General features: G+C 31.5%; 1 protein-coding gene across 1 annotated transcript; it reads right to left on the bottom strand.

The window, feature by feature from the left end:
* Window positions 1–16,429: 16,429 nt before the first annotated feature.
* On the bottom strand, window positions 16,430–18,284 carry LOC7468964 (3,9-dihydroxypterocarpan 6A-monooxygenase). Its single transcript, XM_002322664.4, has 2 exons — window positions 17,364–18,284; window positions 16,430–17,083 (listed from the first exon to the last, which is right to left on the bottom strand). Exons 1-2 carry the CDS (start codon window positions 18,282–18,284, stop codon window positions 16,430–16,432), a joined length of 1,575 nt encoding a protein of 524 aa, XP_002322700.1.
* Window positions 18,285–23,754: the final 5,470 nt, after the last annotated feature.

Raw genomic sequence — 23,754 nt, 5'->3', positions numbered from 1 at the left:
AAATGGATATGAGTGCTATTTTAACTTGAAATAGAAACTAAAATCATCCTCCAGATACCGTTTAATTTGTAATCATGAAAACTATCTTCATAAATCTATCTCAAAGTTAAATTAATCTATCTCAAAATTAATTTAAATTTGAAATAGATATATAAAATTATTATTATTATTATTATTATTATTACATAATTTAATGGTCTTATAGCTATTACTTTGCATAACATAATATTCCCTTTTATTACAGATTTATGGTTCCTCTTATTCTAGTTATCTTTGGACTCTATTTTGTCCTGGTACATCAAAAGTAATTTAATAAAAACAATTTTGGGTGTTGCCCTTACGGTTTGAACCGGAAAGTTAAAGAAAGAAAACACATCACTTTAACTACTAGACTAGCCCCTTATTTTTTTTTAAATATCAATATAAAATATATTTCAGTGATTTATTCTTTAATGTTACATTACATAAAAATTTAACAAAAAAAATTATGAGAATATTACATAAAACATTAAAAAAAAACTAATTCTTAATTCTCAACAAATCCTATTATAAATTTTCTTAAAAAACTTCTATATTTCAGTTTGTGTTTATATATATGATCAGGAATTATTTAACACATCCAAAATCAGTATTGTACCCGGCTATCTCACACAAATATGAGACTCATCATAAAAAAAAATATTATCCATAAAATAATCCTAAGGTTATGTGAGAGAGAAATGTACAACTCCTAATTGTACTTAATAATTGTCATCAATGTATCCGTGTCTTTGCTTGATAGATTTTCTCTATTTTCCTTGTGAATTATTAAATTAATTAACTACTGAGATTGAAGAATTGCTTTTGAACATCACCCCTAGGTTCTTGAATGATGCCTAGTACTGGATGCACGAGATCAAGTGATCATGGATGCCTTCATCCTGTCTCTTGCCCCATGACGGAAACTTCCCAATCCCATGGATATAGCTATGTACTTAGTTGACACGGAGACAGAAGCTTCCATGGACCATGAAGTAATTGATAACAAATCACCTCTTCTTCTTCTTTGAACTGACAATATCAATTGATGACCTCTTCATACTTTTAGCCATGATGATGCATGCATGGATGATATCTTTGTGGTTTTTGGGTATTTATTGTCTTTAATAATTCATTCTGTAAAGATACTCGTGGCCTATACACGTACCTCATAAAGGGTAGCAGAGAATGTGGATATATAGATAATAAAGCAAAGCTCAATGGATAAGAAGAAAGGTTGAGTATATATATAATTGTATATATATCTTTATTTGTTTCAAAAAACGCAGCTGAGATATGCTTTTTTGTTCATCCTGCAAATATAAACATCAGCTTTTTTGATTGGAGTGCATATGATGCCCTTTTTCGTGGTTAGTGGATGGGTGTGCTAATTGATGGATGGAGCATATACCATTTGAGGCGTTACTATTGCTGAAAAATTCAAAGCAAATGATTAGCTTTTTGAGGGATTGAAGAGTGAATATGGTAAATATAGGTAGATTGAAAGATGGTGAAATTATCCGAGCATGATATATGTTGCTAACCATTTTCTTTTCTCATTTTTATTCTTCTTTGCATTCCTTCAAATTTGGGTGAAAATGTTTTACGAATCAAAAAAGATATTTTAATATTTAATTTTCCCTTCTTTTCCTTTTTTTTTTCTATTTCTTATTTCAGAATCAAAATTAAACAAACAAAATTGACTTAATTTCATTTTCATTTCCTTACCTTAAAACATATACACTACAGAAGTAAAAATATTTCATTGAATGGATTAGAAAGATTTACTTTCAAAATATATAAATTGATCTAAAAATACAAAATTATAGAAGAAATTCATATTTCTTCGTTATAAAAGAACTTTTTTTCGCTTCTAAAGAAAACATTATATCATGGAAGAGGGTATCATAGTACGAGTTTTGATTTGTTTACAAGATCATGATCCATCATAGTTTTGTCCTCTTGTATGGAGAAAAAAAGACGGAATGGCTGATCTTGTTGGCAGCTCTATCTCTTGTGTATGCGCGCGTGTGTATTTGAGAGAGAGAGAGAGAGAGAGGATGGGCAAAGGTCAGGCTAAAAAACGCAACAAGGAGGAGCCAGAGATCTGTTGGTTGGGCAAATTGGCAACATCTACTGGTGCCCTACAGTGCATATGCACCTCTTCTGATGGATAAACTGTAGACTGAAACGACTTATCAATGACTCTTTGACCACCTCTCTTTTCTCTCTCTGCAAGAGCTTTGAAATTGCAAAATTCACCCTGCAATTCGCTGTTTAATGAATACTTGTACACCGCAGTACAGTATTATGTTGATGAACACGCAATAATAATTGTAATCGAGAAAACTATCAGGGGAAAAAAAACCATCAATTCCTTTTCTTTTCTTTGTTCTCTTTCGTTCAAGATATCAATGTGTTGAAAACTATGGTCTTTGATTGTACATGCATAATGCTAAACTCCCTGAAACAATGACAAAGTTAAAACTGAGCTGTGAGTATTCATTCAGTTGATGGCCATGTGGGGTTTGCGAATTTTCCTTTCTACACTGTTGTGGGGTACTATCCATGGATCTACAGCTAAGTGTATGTTTTAGATGGTTCGCGGTTACAGTTAAAGATAAATATACTAAAAAAATACTATAAATCATAACTTTTATTATAATTTAAGAATAAAAACAGGTTTAACCAATAAAAATATTTTTTTGAACTACAATATCAGAAATAATCTAAGAAACAAGAGCTGCAACATTTATTTACAATTAATATAAAACCATACACTAGATTTTTGAATTATTTAAAGTTAATTTGGTTTAAGTATATTTGTAGAAACATAATTTTTTTATCAATCAAATTTCACCGCATGTTATTTTATTTTTAATAATATATTATTCATTGATTGCCTTTGGTTTGAGTGGTTATTTATAATGTGGTATTATAGTTTTCTTTTTTATTAAGAAGTTATGAGTTAGAATTCTATGATCAGTTCTATTCTTTATAATTAAAATAAGTGTCAACATATAAGTTCTTACATATGTATTAAAAAATATCTTGCAAATTATTCATAATTAAGATCTCATCTAATTAATATTTGGAAATTTTGAATTAGTTAATTTTCAATTCAAATAATTTATTTTCTCTAATTTTAAATTTGATGCTTGACTCGTTATAAATTTTAAGTCTAAATATTCTTTTTTTCAATAAAAATTCTAATTAATGGGATCTGAACTTTAGGGTTAGGGTATCTTATTCGATCGAGTAGTTATTTCGTAGCATGAAACGTTCAAGTGTGTTTAATACATCTTCCTTAAAATGAGACTACATGTTACATGGGTCCAAAGGATCATTCTACAAAATCTTTGGCATCATTTTTTTTAAAAAGAAAACGGCAAAGTTTTGGCATGGTATATATTAATATTAGCATAACTCAATTGTTTTCTTTTTTTCCTGCCTAAAGCAGTCAGTCGATCGAACACAGCCTTTCTTTGCTTAAAATCCCAAGGCCCCTTTCTTTCTTTTTAATTTATTATCCAATTTTATACTACATTGATTCTAGATTAGTGCCCATAATTCCATTACATTGTTGTCTTGACCTTGTCAAGGAGACCAAGCATCCTACGTATGAGAGAATATGTAAATGTTTTTTTATTCTGTCTTTTGTATTCATATTCCTGTACAAAGGGGACAGCTATGTCTCCCTTGGCTCGAATCACTAGCTCTTTTATATGTTTTTTTTTTTTAAATAATCGATCGCCCTCTGTGTTTCTCTTTGTTTTTTGAAGTATACTGTCTTTACGTTAGAAGAATTATGAGTTCTCAAAGTAAGAGGTAGAGATAGTTGTTTAGTTGTTAGCAGTTTCCTCATCGTTTATATTTAGTTTTCACTGGATGATTGCCCTTATTATGCTGCGGTGTTGGATCGTTTTTTTTTATATATATATAAATAATATTTATGTATTGATAATGTGTTTTTTTAGAAAGAGAATAAAAATTAAATTAAATTATATAGGGATTGATTTTATATAACCTGATCAACTTGACAGATTTAAAAGCAACCTGAACCTGAATGACCGATAAAAATAAAATTTAACTTTTAAAAAATTAGGATAATATTTTTTTAAAATATTGAAATGACAACATATTAAATCGACTTAAATCAACTCGGGTTAACCTGTTAAATCTGTTATTCAGGTCACGAGACCATAATAACCTTATAGAAAACAAATAAAAATAATTTATTAAACTCAATTCTCAATCAACTTAATGTTGAAAGATGAGATTTAAAATAATATTCAACTAAAAAATAAGCCAAGTCAACTCGGGTTAACATGTAAAACATGAGTCATAAAGCCGGGATAATCCTATAGAAAACCAATTGAAACAAATTATGAAACTCAATTCTCAATAAACCTAATATTAAAAAGTGAAATTAAAAAAAATCAATTAAAAAAGATATAAAAAACCACTTAAGTCAATCGACCAAACTTGTGACCCAAGTTATGAAACCGGGATAACCTCATAAAATACAAACCAAAATAAATTATGAAGCCTAATTCTCAATCAATCTAATATTGAAGGATGAAATTTAAGAAAATCAACTAAGGATAACAAATATTTGAGTCAGCATGCCTAACTTCCGACCTGAATCATAAAACTATGATAGCTACATAGAAAGCAAATAAAAAATATATATAAATTTTGATTTTCAATCAACTTAATATTGAAGGATTAAATTGAAAAAATAAAAATAAAAAATAATTATTCTGAAAATTATATTCCTTTAATTGTTAGTATTTTAAAAAGAATTATAGCAAATGTCATTGCTACTGTTAATACACTGACAAAATAAGTTTGTCAGTATATTGCAAATATCACTACTACTGTTAACTTACCGACCGAATTACCGATAACGTTCTGTCGGTGATATGTAATTTTACTGAGAGAATTATCGACGGAATAAAGCGGATAATTTTTTTTGTGAGCATTTTCCGTCTGTAAAACCATTGGTAAATTTATTACCGACGGATTCACCGACAGATCAAAAATTACTAATGAGCATTTTTCCGACGGACGATTCTGTTCGTGATTTTGTCGGTAAAATAATCACAGACGGACTGTTAGTGTATATAAATACTAATAGAAATTTATGTCGATAAAATTGTTAAATCTGGTATTGGGTGAAGAAAAAGAATTACTTAGAAATTTAAAACATAACGTTAATTACTTTAAAATTGTTTTTGATAAAAACATTGGAGGAAATAATTTATACAAATTAGTGTATATGCCATGCATCTTTAAATATTATTTTTAAATTTATTCAAATAAATAATTAAAATTTTGAAATGCTTAACTGATCTTATAAAAAGGGAAAATATTTATTAGATTCATTGATTAATTAAGAAATCAGTTACCGAAAATAAAACCTTAAAAAATAATTTTAATATTTTATATAGATGATAGTGTGTGTATGTGATAAAAGAGTTGTGTGATGTTTAATTTAATTTCAAAGTGCTTATTTTATATATATGACAAACAATGAAGCAATTACAAAAGCAAAAATCTGAAGAATATCTGAAATTTATTATTTTTCAAATCAGTTTACATTTAAATAGTAGATATAATAAATCAATTTAAGTAGGTAATTGTTTTTGGATATCTTGAAGAAATAATTTTCAGGAAAAAATCCATTTAAATATTCCTAAATGAAAAAAAGGATTAAAATCAAAGTGAGTGTTAGCTATGTACTTCTAGTTTTATTCCTTGGCTTTTGATCAATAATTTAGTAGGAATTTCTCCCCCTCCCACTATCTGTTTGAGCTATCAAAAAGAAAAATAAAAGTGAAAAGGTTATGAAGCATGGACGCTCGAGGACACGAGACACGTATACTACGCAATATCAATATGACGATGCATCAATTCCAAAAAAGATTAGGCTACAATTTGTGAGGGATACATTAATTTTTTATATATTATAAAAAAGTATTTTGAAAGTATATATATATATATATATATAATGATCATTGTAAGGTAGAAATATATGAAAGTATAAACTAAAAAATAGAGATCATGCTCTTAATATTTTTTTTATACTTATAATAAACTTGGATGTCTTTTAGTTAAATTATCTTGAAAATGATTATAATGGTTTTGAAAAGATAAATCATAATTTCATATTTTTAAATTTTTTTGGTGCCAGTCATCTTTTTTAATTTTTTATTTATAAAAAAATTATTTCTTAATCTATATTTAATCAAATCATTTCTTGTTATAAAACTTACATTGAAAAAATTGAATATTAATAACAAAAAATAATAATAAGAGAAATCCATTCTTACCCTCTTTACAAAGTGTTTTTTATTAGAATAATATTTTTTTTAATTTTATCTTTTAATATTAAATTTATTGGAAATTAAGCTTCATAATTTATTTTGATTTTCTTTCTATGAAGTTATTCAAGTCTCATGACTCGGGTTATGAGTTTTGTAGGTTATCTTGGTTGATTCTAGTTTTTTGTCCTTTTATTAATTGGTATTTTTTTTCAATATCATCATTTAACATTAAATTAATTAAAATTTAAACCTTATAATTTATTTGGTAGGTTGACTCGAGTATTTTTCCATAATTCCCCTCCTCATAAGGAATTGTTTATTGGAACAATGTTTGTTTGTTTGTTTTTTTTTTTAAAAAAATTAATTTCTTCCTTTAACATTGGGTTTATTGAGGATTAAGTATAATTTATTTCAATTTACTTGTATGGGTTGTCCTATTCTCATGGCCCGAGTCACGGGTTTTGCAGCTTAACCCTGGTTTTTTTGTTTTTTTTTTAATTGATTTTTTTTTAATTTTATCTTACAACATTGTGTTGATTGAAAATTAGGTTTTATAATTTATTTTGATTTGTTTTCTATGAAATTATTCTAGTCTTATGACCGAGGTCATGAGTTTAGTGAGTTGACTCAGGTCGGTTTTTGTATCCTTTTTTTGAATGATTTTTTTTTTCAATTTCATCCTTTAATATTTGATTGATTGGAAATTGAGCTTCATAATTTTTTTATTTACTTTTATATGGGGTTATCCCGGTAATTTGGGTTTGTTAAGTTACTGAGTTGACTTCAACCATTTTTTAAAAAAAAATTTAATTGATTTATTTTTAAATTCATCATTTAATGCTGAGTTGGTTGAGAATTGAGTTTTATAATATTTTTTAATTTTTTTTTATAAGATTATCACGGTTTCATGATCTAGATTATAAATTTGACATGTTAACTTAGATGGACTCGAATTGACCTAATATGTTATCGTCTCAATATTTTTTAAAAAAATATATCATCTTGAAATTTTATCGAGACAAACTATGTTTTTTCTAGTCTTCCATGTAGTTTTTTGATCCGTCAAATCGATTAGGTTAATCCTTACATGTTTAATTTTTTTCTACTAAAAAACACATTAATAATATCTGGATATTATTTATTTTTACATTTTAAAAAATTTAATTCTTTGGGGCTGATGGGCATTAATATTTTGCCCAAATTAAATTTGTTTAACACGCACGTAAAAACTCTTTTTTACCGTGTTGTCAAGCGTTTTCACCCAATCTTAATAGAGAATGATTTTATTAGTGTGCCGAAAGGTTTGGACTATTAATTCCAAATTGTGATTTTGATAACATTGCATAAAGCTTATATTTGAGTCGATTTCTTTTCAAAAAAAATATATTACAAAACTAACACTAAAACGTACTCTAACCATATTCTTTATATATCCCCACCTATTCTTGCCGTATCTGAAATTAAGTTTATTTTATTTTTTATTGTATATGATACAATCCGAATATATATATATATTGCTGAGACGAGTACAAAGATATTGATGAAGTATCCGTGTTTTCTGGTTAAAGAAGGGGGACGCATTAATATTCCATATTAGTTTTGCCATAATTGCCTTAGCATACTCTAGTGAATAATTAATGTTCTTAATTCGGCTTGCAAGGGAAACTTTCATTGGGAATGATGAATGGAAATCAGTTTTTATCAAGGGTATAGCTTATTCAGCACAAGTTAACTCTTGTTTGCACATTTGTTTAAGCAATAATAATTTTTAATTTCTTTTTATTTGATAAGGAGATATTTTTACTTTTAGGTAAATAACCTCAAATAAAAATGTGAAATCAAAGTGCATTCTCAGCAATAAATTCATCGTACAACCACATTGGATCGATATCAGCAAAGCTTCGGACACCCAAATTTAATAAAAAAATTCACTTTAATTTCACTGAAATTAAGGCATAGTTTACCATGTCCAATGAGAAAAAAAGAAAGAAAAGAAAAGTGGGCATAACCATGTCGTGATTAAAGCACAAAAACACACTCGGAGTTGTATTTTTCTTACTTAAGAATAATATTTTTGCAGTGGATTAATTCCCTTTTCACTGCGGGAGAGAACAAACACAATTCGGAGTTTGGCTCACAATTTCTACCTTACAAAGTGCATCTTCAAAATCATACGTACCAAAGTGAAAGAAGGAACATATGAGGTTGGCCTGATCCTCAAAGTAGACGAGACAACTTTGTTTGAGAGGCCCCAAGGAGCAAAAGAAAAAGGAAAAAAAGGCAATAATAATCTTGACCCATGATCACGTACCTTTGAAAGGGAATTAAAATAAAAAATATATATATATATATATATATATATATATATATAGGAATTAAATAAGAGCACAAAAATCCTTCTTTTGGACTATACCTAGAGATCTCTTTTCCCATGATCATTATCCATGACATATGCCCGCTTTGATATCCATTTTCTTCTGCTAAAGTTACCCTGCTTTGGTGCATGGAGATTCTCCAAGTTGTAGTATTGGGGTATCATTATTTGGGGAATATATAGAGAAAAAACTTCATAGAGAAGAAAGAGAGAGCACTCTCACAGACAATTCAGAAAGAGAGGGCATATCTAGGCTTTTTCCTCTGCTCAAGGTCAGTAAAAAGTCATGTTTGACGTTCATGGCTATCAAATCAAATAGGAATAAAAACCAATTATTTTCTTTTAAAAAAAGCACTCCTAATATTTGAGACATGTAATCAATCAAAGGTCTCCTTGCAGGAGATCTTAGCAAAGATAAATAAATATAAAGCTAAAGAAGCCCACGTTAAAGTGCACTCGTTACCCACACGGACACAATTATAAAAGTACATTCATGGAAGCAAGGAGATTCCATGCTATTTCAACTTGGCAGCAGAACATATCAATAATTCCCTCCCCACCCACACATCTACCTTACTGCTTCTTGCCCTGAGAAATTGCTGTTGATTCTGCTTCCATGGTGCTAAGACGAAATCTTTTCTCAACAACAAATTATGAATCATATAACTTCCAGGCTGAGAGACGATTTTGATAATAAAATCACAAAAAAAGAGAAAAAATAAATAATAAAATTTAAAATTCAAGTTATTAAACCCTAAAATATATGAAAACTGAAAATCAATTTTTAGTTGCAACCAAAAAAAGAGTCGATATAAAATAATAATCTTAACTTTAGAGCACTGTAATGATATAATTGTGTTAGTTCTTCCTCCTTTTTTTTCCTTTTTTTTTTTTTTTTGATTGACAGCGCCTTGCAGCAGTGCTGCTGTCAGTTAATTCTCAACGTTGATGCAACATTTTGTCTGATCAGGATCCCATGGTTTGGATCGATTCTTAATTTGACGGACCATGTCTAAAATGGCTTGTTGTAGGACCCATTGATAGATCATGATAATTTTTACTTTTTAAGATCATTATATAGCTTTCTCAAAAACAAACCACAAAAAATTACAAGGGCAGCTTTATCTTTCGAAAAAGAGAACTTTCACCAGCTTCCTAGAAGGATCATATCCTTTGGAAAAATAAATACGTATAATAAAAGTAGAAAAGAAAAAGTTAGAGCGAAATAAGAATTATTTTTATTTCCTATTGTATATTGAAAATGCTTTGAGATATTAAATAAGAAAATAAAAAAAATTTAATAAGGACGTATAGAATCTAAATGCTGAGAAGACATCATTGAAATACATAGTCAGCCTTTTCTTCTTACCGAGAAGACATCATCTTATGGACCATGCTAGTTTTAGCCAAGTTGCACAAAGGTAAAGATTACTGTTGTGTTTGTTTATATGATTAATTAACTATGTTTTTTTTTTATTTTTAAATATTTTTAAATTATTTTAACATGCTGATATAAAAAATAAATTTAAATACATTCCAGCTTTTGTGTTAAATTTAAAAATAAATACATTCCAACTTTTGTGTTAAATTTAAAAATAAATACATTCCAATAAATTTAAAATGATTTGCAACTTTTGTGTTAAATTAATAGTTAAAAAAAATCTATACATTCCAACAAAGCAATTTTTACAAAATACATTCCTTAGTTTAAAAAGAAAATTAAGAAAAAGGAAAGTTTGTAGGTTAAAATCACAAGAGGATAGAGAGTTCAAGTTAAATGGAAACCCTCGTCAATTTCGTTCATTGTATTTTTCATAATTGTTTTTGTTTTTAAATAAACAATATCCTTCTCCAAAAGAAAAAAAAAATATCATCAACCTCTTGATCTTTTCTCTTGAACTCAATAAGTAGTCAATGTTTCTCATTATTGAGATCGAGGAGGGAGAGGGAAAACCCTTTCTTCATCCCTTGAATTAGGGAATAAGGGCACTAATAAGGTTATTCTACAGACAGATAGAATAAAGGCCATAGGCCCTAATTGTCACAGAGAGACCCTACAGCTGCTTATTTTGTCTGTATGAACATATTCAGAAAGGGCATATACACATGCCTATAGACTATAAGCCCTATAATATCCATAGGATCATGGATTACTGCAGGCAAAGATCCAACATGTAAGGGAATTGAAATACTTAAAAATACTTTATTAAGTCAATGATATTCAACTTTGTTTTTAGTTTTTTATACATAACTAGCATAACTCCTTACATTTTGCCCTACTGAACACTGCTGAAGTGCAGCTACGTTGAAGAAGAAGATAAAAAAATCAGCCCCATCAGTGATCTCAGCCATGAACTGGTATATATTGATCATTTCCATTATTTGGTTTCTTTTCTTTTTAATTCAATAATTTGGACGACTCAAAATTAAGCTATGAGACCTCACAGTACAAGTGATAATGGCCTAATGGTACAAAATTCTCCCATCCAATTAGTATCGATCATTATCATAGTTACCCACTTCCCCTGCTGGAAACTATATCTGCACAGAAAAATGGCATGTTCATGAGACTTTTTCTTCTTGATTTCAAGTTTCAACTGCTGCTTCACACGCACTTGAACAGGGAGACGGAGAAAGACTTTCAATGGGCTCCCACAAACAACAAAATATCCAATCCAGGCCCAAACTTAGTCCTTGTTTAACGAAATTAATTATTTAATTAGTACTTGTTATTTCAAGATATTCCTTTCATCCCCAAGCTTAAATCTATTCAGAACTTAGCCCTTTCACCAATTCCATGTTGTTTTTAATTTTTTTTTTTATCTTTTTATTCTTTTAGAATAGAGAGAGAATGAAATGGTAGGTGGAATGAGAAAATATAATTTGAAAAGAAGGTATTCTTGCTAAAAACAAAAACTACTTAAATCAAGCATAATCAACATGGATCAAAGCATTATTTAATTATTTTTATATTATAGAAATTTAATTAATTTGGTATACTCTGGTTACTAAATTAGAAGTAACTCATCTATACTGTATGTGACCATTAATTTATATCGGAAGGAAATGATTAGTACAGCCAAATGGTGGGACTGCAACTTAATTAGTACCTAGAAACATATATAAGGTATTAATTAATTATTACCTATATATATATATATATATATTACTGTTTGCATGTCAATTGAAATTAATTTTTTTTCTATAAATTCAGAAAAATATAATAAATTCTCTTCAAAATCAATCTGAAGCCTTTGAGATTAAGGTTTCACATAATTAAAATTATAAGAATGAAAAATCAATAAGCTTACTCAATACACACTTTTGCATGAGTGGATTTTTTAATTTTTAATTTTTAATTTTTTTTGGAGAATAATGGGCTGAAGTGGTAAAGGTAGTTTAGTAGCGTCATCACCAGGATTAGGCATATTGATTTTCTTTTCTGAATGCACTAATTTTTGTCACCTTGCATTAAAAACTTATAATCATCTGTCATTATTCCCATCAAGATTTATGAGCACACAGCCCATGAACAATTTCGGAGATAAAGGAAAATAACAGGTCAATACAGTATACACATCATCGACATGCATCGCTATCTCATGAGCATTTGCCTTCTTTTCTCTTTCTTTTTACCTCATATAAAGTAAGTGAGAAGCCAGTCTCTCCATCATCTTTCTTAAAGTTACAAAAATCTTCACCACTTTTGCCCATACTCCACCCATCAAAGGATCCTTCTCTATCAATCTATCGTTCTTATGCTGGAGTATATATATACGTTCAGGAATGAATTTATTTATTTATCCCCCCCGGCCCTGAATTGTGAGCATTCAATTCATCTCCTCGTAAATAAATAAGAAAATAACCTCGCATGTACATGGGATTTGGTTTCTTTTAGGTGGGTAAATATTCATGGCGATTGATATTTTATGAGCTTTGATCACTCTGCAACTAAATAATAAGAAGGTCGCCATGCGCTGTCTTTCACAGCCAGCTGCCAAAACCAAAGGGCATCCACTTGAACTCTCTTTTACTTTTAAGTAAATGTGTCCTTTTCTCCCTATCCTCTCTCTCTCTCTCTCATCTAACTTTGGCAAATCCAATCAAAATCCCAACTTTATGTGAGTGTAAGAAACATGTCCTGAAACAGACAGTTTTAGTCCCAACGTCTCATAAATGTATGCTCCGCTAGCTCCTTACATGCTGTGTATGGAGTTGTGTACAATAATGCAAGCCCATCAGAATGACATTCTCCATGGCAACCATGTGGTAGTAATGGCGTAGAAGGCGACCTCTCTCTCAATCGCAATCAAACATCACTGGACTCTTGAGTGTTGTCTTTAAAACTCATAAATGCCAGGTACTGAAATTTGAGTCTCTCTTGCCTTATTCTGGGAGTCAGCTCGACAAATGGGGGTGTAATTTACTTGCTCTCTGGGGATCAAAATCATTGATTCCTAGACTTGAGCAAGATCTTGACATCCAAGCATATGAAATGTGGGATGGTATAGCATTATTGGACATGTTAACACATGCTTCCATGAGAGGAGAAAGGCAAGGACGGGCTTTGATTGAATTTAATTTATTTTGGACAACTAATTAAGGTGTAGTTTGATACCGTTGCAGTTTACTACTTTTTATTAAAAAAAAATACAAAAATACATCTGATTGAGCTATTCATTTTTTTTTAATAAAATCTAAACAGTTCAAAAAAAAATATTTTTTAAAAACAATAAAAAATAATTTCTTTTATATATTTTTCACTCAAAATATTATGTTACCGTTATTATCATCACAATAATCACGACCCAATAATTAATATCATTCTAATATCATAATCATGATCATTATTATTATTATTATTATTATTATTATTATCATTATTATAATTATCATAAAAATTATTTTTATCGTTATGTTTTTACCTGTATCTTTTATTTTAATATCACTAATTATCGTTAACTTCTCTATCACCAACATTTTTTTGTGGTTGCTTCTATTGTATTAATTTCACTTACTATAATTTTAGCTAGTTACTAATAAAATAATAATCATTGTTAATTTTATATTAATATAACAATTATCATTATTGTTATTACCATATCACCACAACTATCAATAATCCCACCATCTCACTAACTTAATTAAATATACGGTGTTTTAAGTTTTATATTTTAACTAATAATATGTTTTTAAAATCTTAAATCAAATAAAATATGCATAAAATCTTTTCCTTCAAATATATTTATTAAAAAAAACTATAAACAATAATTAATAACAAAAAACAGGAAATGGTATCAAACGCCTTGAATTACGTGAGCACAAACGTTTCACTTACTTTTTTTGTAGCAAAGAAAAGTGAAGCAATGAAGTTAACAGATATATTATGACTCAAAATTAAAACTTTAAATCATCCTCAATATATATATATATAATGGAGTGAAAACTGAGATGAATTTGGGAAGGAGTAAATGGTGAGAGGCTGCAACGACTAGTGAGAGGATATTTGGATTGATGCCCTGATCAAAATTATAGTACGAGGTTCAAAATTCCCACCCCCAAATTGTCAAAAAAAAAAAAAACACATTTTCTCCATGGCATTGCCGGTTGCTGAACTACACCTGGGAAAGAAAACCTATGATCAGGAAATTGATTGACGAAAGAAGCAAGCCCAAATAAGCGGGCCTTAGTTTCGGGCCATGGACTTTGTATGGCCCAAGTTGTAATGCATTTGAACAGCCCATTTGTAGGGCTCGAAGCAATTCGAACCTTACTAACGTGGGCGTTTTACGCAGCATTCTGGTTTCTCGGTAGTCGCTGCCAAGGGCCAGGACCTTTTCTTGCATGATATTGGGCCGACATCAAGGCCTGCGCGAAAAGGATTAGGTACTTTCTGCATGGATCCGACACATCCAAATGTTTCATATGATGAGTCAAGATTCACGAATTTGTGGCCCAAAACAAAACATCTTCCATGTGTGGAGAAAGGGAGGCCCATTGATTAAATTTATTTTATATAATTAAGGTCTCATTTGATATCATTGCAGTATTCAGCTTTCCATTAAAAAAAAAACATATTTGATTGAACTCCTGCACTTTTTTTTTAATCTGAATAGTTTATAAAATTATAACATGTTAAAAACAAAAGATTTTCTATTTTCTATTTTTTTATACACAAGATATTATGTTACCAGAATTTACAGTCTCTTCATTCTTCATATTTTTTAGTATATATATTTTCAAACTCTATTTCTTTAAAATATTATTACATTTTTTTCTCTATAAAAATACTTATTTAAGTAGAGAGTCTTTAAATCTACAAAAAAAAATCTTTTGTAAGTACAACTCATTAGCCACCTTGACCTACCAAACATTAAACACTAGGTATAAGCTATCAGTCATAATGGATAGGAGAATGAAATAACCTATTATGGTTTTACCTTATTCTCCTATTTTTTTTTTAAGTATAGGTTTCTCCATAATTCCCCTCTATATACTTAGAAATTCTTTTTTCAATCATGATGTATGCCCCCCTACACACGAGTTCTTCGATATGTTACCAGGTTTTTCCACCCCTCTTCTCATAAGAAGAAAATTTGATGAACTTGTCATCATAACTATGTATTTTAACAAGTCTTTTCATATCGATATCATAAAGATTTAATGAGCTACTGATGAACCTAAATCTAACGAGTTTAAAACCCTCAACAACTCATCAATAGTTTATTTATTGGTGAAATAGCCGACATAATTTAGTTGGTGCATTTTGTTTATTTGATGCCAATATTTTGTCGCATTATAAATTACCAATGAGAATTTAAATAAATAGCAAATCCCTAATAATTTTTATTTTTTTTTTGACAACATGCTTGCATCGTTAACTCCGATAATGATGTAAATTATGAAATCTGTTGATATTTAAAATTTTCAATTAGCGAAAACATGTGATAGCATTTGAAACTATATATATATGAGATTATTTGTTAATGTTTTAACCATTATTACTGACAAAATTATAAAAAATTTGCCTCACATTTGAAAGACACGATACTCATTGTCATAGTAAAAAGTTGAGGATTTTTTCTTTTTGTTTATAATCAATTAAACATACTTAAAGAATTAGATAATTAGAAATCTAAATGATATAGAAGTTATTCACCGTACATGAATGCCTAGCCCAACATTAATTTAATATCAATAAGAGAAAATTATAAAAAAAATTTAAAATGATTTAAAAACATCAAAAAATATTATTTTGAAGCAGAGAAAAAAATAAAAAAATTTAATATTTTTCAAAAATGTTTTAAAATATAAAAATAACAGGGACTAAAACTGGTGAAGAGGCTTGTTTTTATCGATGCATAAACTCATTAAGATTTTTCAAGGAAAAAAAATATTATTTGATCAAAAGAAAACAAGGGATTTTATGAGAGATTTATTCATGTGAAGGAAAGGAACATGTCTTTGTTTTCAAGACAAATGAAAACAATAAGATGGACGGAGCTAATAAAAAAAAAATGATCGCAGCATAAATAAAAACTACTGAGAAAGAAACAATCATTACAATTGACGAAGAGGGTGATGAAGCCCTTGAAGTTCTTAAAGAAGAAGAAAGTAACGGAGACTTATTCATTGGGTGAAATCTCAAAGTAAACTTCCATGAGCTTTCATGTTAAGACGGACTAAAAGTTTCAGTGTTTGAGGCGAATCATTCTGGTTCTGCCATGTCCAACCCCAACTCAAATGGATTCATATGTGTGATGGGATAGCACACAAGTGGTTTTGCCATTCCCATGCTGAACCCCGAACCCTCCTGCATATCAATCTTTTCTCCATCTTTGGCTTTCCAATCAAAGCATTGGACCAAGACTGCAACAGACGATTGAACCACCGCTAAAGCGAGTGTTACACCGGGGCATCCTCGGCGTCCACTCCCAAATGGAAAGAAATTGAAAATTTGCCCTTTCATTTCCATTTGTGAAGAATTCGTGTTATGGTTAGCCGCAAACCTCTCTGGTATGAATTCCTCGGGATCTTTCCATAGATTTGGGTCTCGCTGGATGGTGTAGACATTGACTAGCATCCTGGTATTAGCTTTTACATCAAAGCCATTGATCTGGCAATCTTCGATGCTTGCTCTAAGAACTACAGGTGATGGAGGGTGTAGTCTTAGAGTTTCTTTCACAACTGTATGTAAGTAAGGCAGATTAGGAATGTCTGATTCTCTGACTAGCCTATTTGGCCCCACAACTGAATTAATTTCATCCCTCAGTTTTTTGAATACTTTTGGATGGTTGATGAGCTCTGCAATGACCCATTGCACAGAGATTGCTGATGTATCAGTGCCAGCCATCATAATGTCCTGGCACAATCAAGATGGAAAAAAAATGTTAGCATCACCATGCACAGGCCCTTGTGGTTCATGTTCACCATCGACATCTTCAAAGCAATAGCTCATCGGTATAAACAAGACTTGTGGCTTTTGATGCCAAACTAACTAAAAGGAAAGACAAATATGATCTGGGATTTGGTTAGCAAGAACATTATTCTAGTTTTAGTTATTTCTAAGAGATTTTGTTTGAGCAAAAAGAAGAAAAAACTGAACGAGTACGAAATCATAATAGAAGTTGAAAGTAACTTACTAGGAAGAAAGCCTTGATTTCCTTTTTAGTTAGCTTCATTTCTGCATTTGGATCTCTAGAAATTTCTAATAGAATATCCATTAAATCCATTCCTTCTGATCTTACAGTGCCTTCCATCTCCTTCTCTTCATGCTCCTTAATGATCCTTTCTACCAACCGATCAAACTTATCGAGTGCAATTCGTAGCTGCCTTCCATATCCAAATAAGTCAAGTTTTGCCAACGGACCCAAGACATTACCTGCACTTAACTTGCCTCCGAGCAATGAAACTTGAAGAACCAAATCCTTAATCTCCCTAGCTTCATTATTAGCACCGTCACCCAAGCATCTTGTGCTCATAGACATTCTGCAAATCACATTATTTGTCATGGTCATTATTGCTTGCCTTAAATCACAAGACTCTCCTCGTTCCGAAATACTAATCATAGACTCGACAAGTTTCTTCATCTCATCCTCCCTGAGATGCACAAGCTGATTAATCTGAGAAGTATTGAGAAGTCTGGTCATGCACAACTTCTTCATGAACCGCCAATATGCGTTGTAGGGTGCAGTGATAAATCCAGATCCCTCATATATGTTGCAATCTGTGGTGTCGAATTGCAGGCGGGAAACAAAATTCATCTCATTAGTTTTCAAGACCTCTTTGGCAATTTCAGCATCAGAAACAACATAGCATGTCGATACACCCATACGAAGCTGAATAAATGGACCATAGCGTTGAGCTAGACTATGCAAGGAAGTTCCCAAAACTGAGCCTAGTAAATGGAGGTGGCCGATGATAGGTAAAGCTGGAGGACTTGGTGGGTGTCGAATTTTGGTTCCAGAACTCGTGTGATTCTTTAGGGATTTGAGAATGAAAGTGCAAAAGAACCAAATGGAAACCATGAAGGAAAAAAACAGAAAACCATCAATAATGGCCATGTTTTGGCTTTCTTTAGCAAGCAGAATGGCAGATAATTAAGTTGCTAGGTAGACAAGTTCTAGTTCTGTTTGCTCTTGTTCTGTTCAAGGCTTTGGTGATGAGATCTGGGAGGAACTTCTGAGTATTTAAATCTGTAGCTTATGCAAATGGTGCCACCCATAGGTATATAATTGATCCTTAGTTTGACGCAACTGACTTGAGGACAAGAAATGGAAGTTTGAAGCCATAGAAAGTCATTGCCTCGTTTAGACAGGATCATTTACTAGTTTTTTGGCAGCTGGGAAAATGCCGTATTATTTTTCTCATCATGATCAAACAAAAAGCTCAAATCCATCCATTTTCAAACTTCTGATCCAAATGACCCCTTAAGCACCATTTTTAGACAGGATCATTTGCTCAGCTTTCGGCTGGTAGCATAATATCTGTGCTGTTTTCAGAATTCTGTCACTTCGCTTATAAGCAATGTTGACCCATATTCAATCCTTAGGTGCAACTGAGGCTTAGGGATTTATATATGATATCAAATTGGCTATACATGGTGATTCACACATATCGAACCCCTTTTTGGTGTTAAATTTGAACATGAGACCAGTGACCAAGCCGGCTTAATCCTTGTACTTATCAACCAAACCGGTTGACAAATAAAAGCATTAACAGATAAAAGCTGATTAGTCAGTTATTTACTCCTTTTTTTGGCTGGTTGTTCGACTTTTTATTGTTTTATGTGTGACTTTTTCGATGTTTATTACGCTGGAACATCCCAAGTCCATGTAATTAAGGATTACATAATTAAACAAATTATTGTACAGAGCCTTAACAAGGTAAATTTCCCTCCAAAATGGGGATGCTGAGGCTCAGCAGAGTTTAAGGAGCCTATCCGATAAAACTACAGAAATGAGGGCCAGATCCCTAGAGAGACTCAGCAAAAATGCATTTGTAGATATGACTGGATGCCATAACCAAAGATTGAGGAACATCAATGATCATGGTTTGGTCTAACAGAGATGACCATGATGTTGCAGAAAAAAACCCAGGATCGCAAGACAGAATAGCAGAGGAGAACAACAGACATGCATGTATACAGCAGATGGGCAAAAATTAGTCAAGAAGAGTGACGCAGTCTTAACTATGCAAGTCTGAGAGAAACCTAAACACTGATGTAAGTCTCACAAAAGAATATAAAATTCTGATAGTCCACAAACCGGGCTTAAATAGCTACGATTAAATTTTTTTATCAAAAAAGGTAAATTATGATTATTCAGTAAATTAAAAATACTTTCCAAAACCTGATTATTTTTTTGTTTTAAAAAAACCTTTATATTTTTATTTGTTTCAAAGTATTTTTTTTATGTTTTCGGTTTATTTTAATACGATGATGTCAAAAATAATTTTTTTACAATAAATTATTTTTTTAATATATTTTCAAGTTAAAAAACAATTACTATTATAACATCAAACAGGTTAATGAGATAAAATCTCAGCAGAAATGTAAATAAAAATCAACATGAAATAAATTCCCCAAAAATTATAAAAAATGACAATAAAACACAAACTAGGGAACCAAAGGTTTGGGGTCCGAAACAACCCTCGACAAGCGTAGCTGGTTAATTACCCGCGACATGGGCACCGAAACAAGCTTTTCAAATTGAGGTGATTTGCATCGTGTTGACACTCGGATCAAAAGTTACGGCCAAAATACTGAAGGGTGCACAAAAACATCGCCAAACCAAACCCGGACTAGTGTTTTCTGCCATCCTTGCTCTGGTCTGCCCTATCAAGGGAGTTATTGAGAGCCATCAACTATATATGTGACAGCTCAGCTCCTCCAAAATCTCCTTCATCAAAGACACTGGTAGCAAGGATCTCAAGTTCAGACATCATGTTATCGCATATCTTCTCTGGAAATCCAGAGCGAATAGATTTAAGTTAGTGATGGGGTAGCAGACAAATGAGTATGCCATCACCGGAAAGAATCCTGCACATCAACCTTCTCTTCACCATTCACTTTCAGTCAAGACATTGGACCAAAGCTCCAACGGTGTCTCGGTTAACCAGTAAAGCAAGTGTCGAACCAGGACATCCTTGCGGTCCACTCCGATATGGGAGATAACCAAAATCCTGTCCCTTGCAATCAGAAAAGTTCATGATTCCACTAGTTTCATCACCTCTTGCTCTCTAACATGGATCATTTGATTAAGCTGTGAAGTAGAGCGAAGGCTAGTCATGCATAGTTTCCTCATGAACCACCAATAATTATCATACTTTGCAGTTATAAAACGAGACCCCTTCTAGATGTAATCCGCAGCAGCAAATTCCGGGCGTGAAGATTTCTTTGGCAAATGCGGCATCAGAAGCAATATAGCATTTTGATGCACCAAAATGGAGCTGCAGCAGTGGACCGTACTTATGAGCAAGTGCGTTGAATTAGGACTTGGTTAAATTTTAACCTAGTTAATGGATGCGGCCGATGATAGGAAGAGAAGGTGGGCTTAGTGGGTGTCGAACTTTGTAATTTCCAGAGTTCGTATGCCGCTTTAGGAGATTGATCATGATCAGTTAAGTGTAGAAGTGCCAAAACGAGAAAAAGAAGCAGAACAGCTGCAGGCCATCAACTGTGGTCATGATTTGGCCCTTTTTGCTTATGTTAAATATTGCTTCAGGACTGCTATAAGTACACGTGAACATATATATATTTTTATTATTGCTTCTCTGTTTACGACGTGTTGTAGATCATCGCTTGAATGGCTTGGATTTCGACAATTGACTAGTTTTTTCAGTTTGTTTTTCAGCTATTTAAATGTAAAGTTGTTAATCGAATAAAATGTAATTTTTCCCTTTGCTGCTGCATTATCGTCATCTCCTTCTCTGCAATTTTTATTTCCTCTGTTTTCTTCATCTTTAAAAACCTTCATCTATTATCAGAGGCCTCTTCTTAAGCGATCTATAAAATGGAAGCTGAAGCTAATTTTTCTCCTCCTGTCTTTGATGGAGAAAACTAAGCTTTAGATCTTTGGGAAGCCACAGAAGATATGAGGCTTTAGATCTTTGGAAAGCCACGGAAGAGGATTATGAAGCTCCTCTGCTGCCATACAATCCCACCATGGCCCCGATCAAAAGTCACAATAAAGCTTAGTTTTCTGGTATTTCAAAGGCAAAAGCAAAAGGTCAGGAGGTCAAAAGCAAAAAGAAAAACTAGGAAGTCAAAGGCAAAAGCAAGTCAATTTTCTAGTATTTCAACAACTATTTTCATGAGAATCATGTCTCTCAAAACAACAACAAAAAGTCTAGGATTATTTGAAGGAAGAATATGCAAGAGATGAAAGGATATGAAGCATGCAGGTGCTGAATTTAATACGAAACTCGAGTTGTAAAAGATGAAAGAGTCTGAGATAATTAAAAATTACTCAGACACATTGTTTGGCATTGTCTACAAAGTAAGGTTAATTGACACCAAATTTACTGATTATAGAATTGTAGAAAAACCTGAAAAATATGAAGCGTTTATAACCAGCTTGGAGAACACATCCAAGATCACCTTAGCAGAGTTGTTAAATGTCTTATAGGCTCAAGAGCAACAGTGGCTTATGAGGCAAGATCTTATTGCTGAAGGAGCCCCGCTAGCCATGCATTAGGATGTTGGAAAGAACAAGAAGAAAAATTACGAGAAAAATCAAGCTTCAAGCAGCAAAATCACTGCAAACAACTAGATCAAAAGCAATGGTAGAAACTCAAAGAAAAATTATCCACCTTGTCAGCACTATGGCAAAACATGCCATCTGCTATTCAAATGCTAGAAGAGACTAGGAGTGTGTTTGGTATTGTGGTAGCTGTTGTGGTTGTGGTTTGAAAAAAGTTGTTTTATAAAAAGTACTTTTAGTTGAGGTTGGTTTGAAAAAATAGGTGTTTGGTTAAAACTGTGGTTGAAATTGAGGTTGAAGAAAAAGTAGTTTAATGTGTTTGGTTAAGAATGCTTTTGAAATTGAGGTTATAAAATAATTTTAAAAAATATATATTAATATTGATGGTTTTTAATTTAAATATTGTAGATTTAACTATTACTATTATATCATGAAATAAATAATACTTTATATAAAATATTTTTTATTGTTCCATTAAATTTTTTAAGAGCGCGACAACATAGGTAAAATATAATCAGAAATAAAATTGGGATTGCGATCAAATTCTGCAAATATTACGTCATCAAGCGATCTCCGTCTAATTTATGTAGTGTCATTGAATAATATTTAACACTATTTTTTCGAATAAAACACAATTAAAAATAAAAAATATTTTTTTTATTTTGTTAGATCGGACCCGGTTCAATGTATTTTTAGCATTGAACCGGACCGGTCCGGCCGGAACAGTGGAGTATGCTCCACTGTTCATGGAAGAAAACCATGAACAGTGGAGCATGCTCCACTGTTCATTAAAGGAAACCCATGAACAGTGGAGCTAGCTCCACTGTTCATGAGTTTTCCAGCTCAAGAAGCAGCAAATTGCTGCTTCTTGCAAACTTGTGGTCGTGTCACAATTAACGGTAGGCCCCACCAGTAGAAATCTGTTGTGGGAGCATTATCAAACGGGTGAGTTGCTGTGGTTGCTTCAAACGCAGAAGCAACCACGCAACCAAACACCCTATAGATGTAAAGTGTAGCAAGAGCAATCAATTTGGACATGAATTCATCATTTGCAAAAGAAAAATTCAAAAACAAGAAGCAGATGTCCAAGTTGTCGATCAAGATAAAGAAGACTAGATTTTTATGGAAACATGTTTTTCAACCATGAGCTCTTAAGAATGTTGGTTGATTGATAGTGATTGCACAAATCACATGACATAACTATTTATACAAATCACATGCAGAACTATTTTTAAGGATTTGAAGCCCACTGGAATTACAAAGGTCTGAATAAGAAAGGACGACTATATTCTTGCAAAAGAAAAGGAACCATAGCATTTATAATAAAATCAGGAACAAAGACAATTTCAAATGCTCTTTACATACCATTTATTAACCAAGATTTGTTGAGTGTAGGTCAGCTAATAGAAAAAGGATTCAAAGTATCCTTTGAAGATTGGTGTTGTTATATTTATGATATCGTTAGACAAGAGATTGTATAAGTTAAAATAAGAGGTAAAAGCTTTTTTATTTTTCCTAACAAAGGAGGAGCACACAATTTATTCTAGTGAAGTTAACATCATCGAAATCTGGCACAAGAGGCTCAAGCATTGTCATCTTCAACAAATGTTAAAAATAAAGAAAGGTCTACCAATTCTTTTTAATCATATACCAAATTGTTATGGATGTCAATTTGGTAAATAAAATAGGATGATATTTCCTAAATCAACTTGGAGGGCCTCATAAAAGCTGCAACTAATTCACACGGATATATTCAAAGAATACTTCAAGTAGCATGTTATCTCCTAACAGTTTATAATATCTTAAAAAACTATCATGCATCAAATCTTAT

Source organism: Populus trichocarpa, chromosome 16 (genome assembly GCF_000002775.5).
Source record: "Populus trichocarpa isolate Nisqually-1 chromosome 16, P.trichocarpa_v4.1, whole genome shotgun sequence".
NCBI lineage: Eukaryota > Viridiplantae > Streptophyta > Magnoliopsida > Malpighiales > Salicaceae > Populus > Populus trichocarpa.
Note: the sequence above shows the minus strand (reverse complement) of the source record. Positions and strands in the feature narration are given on the sequence as shown.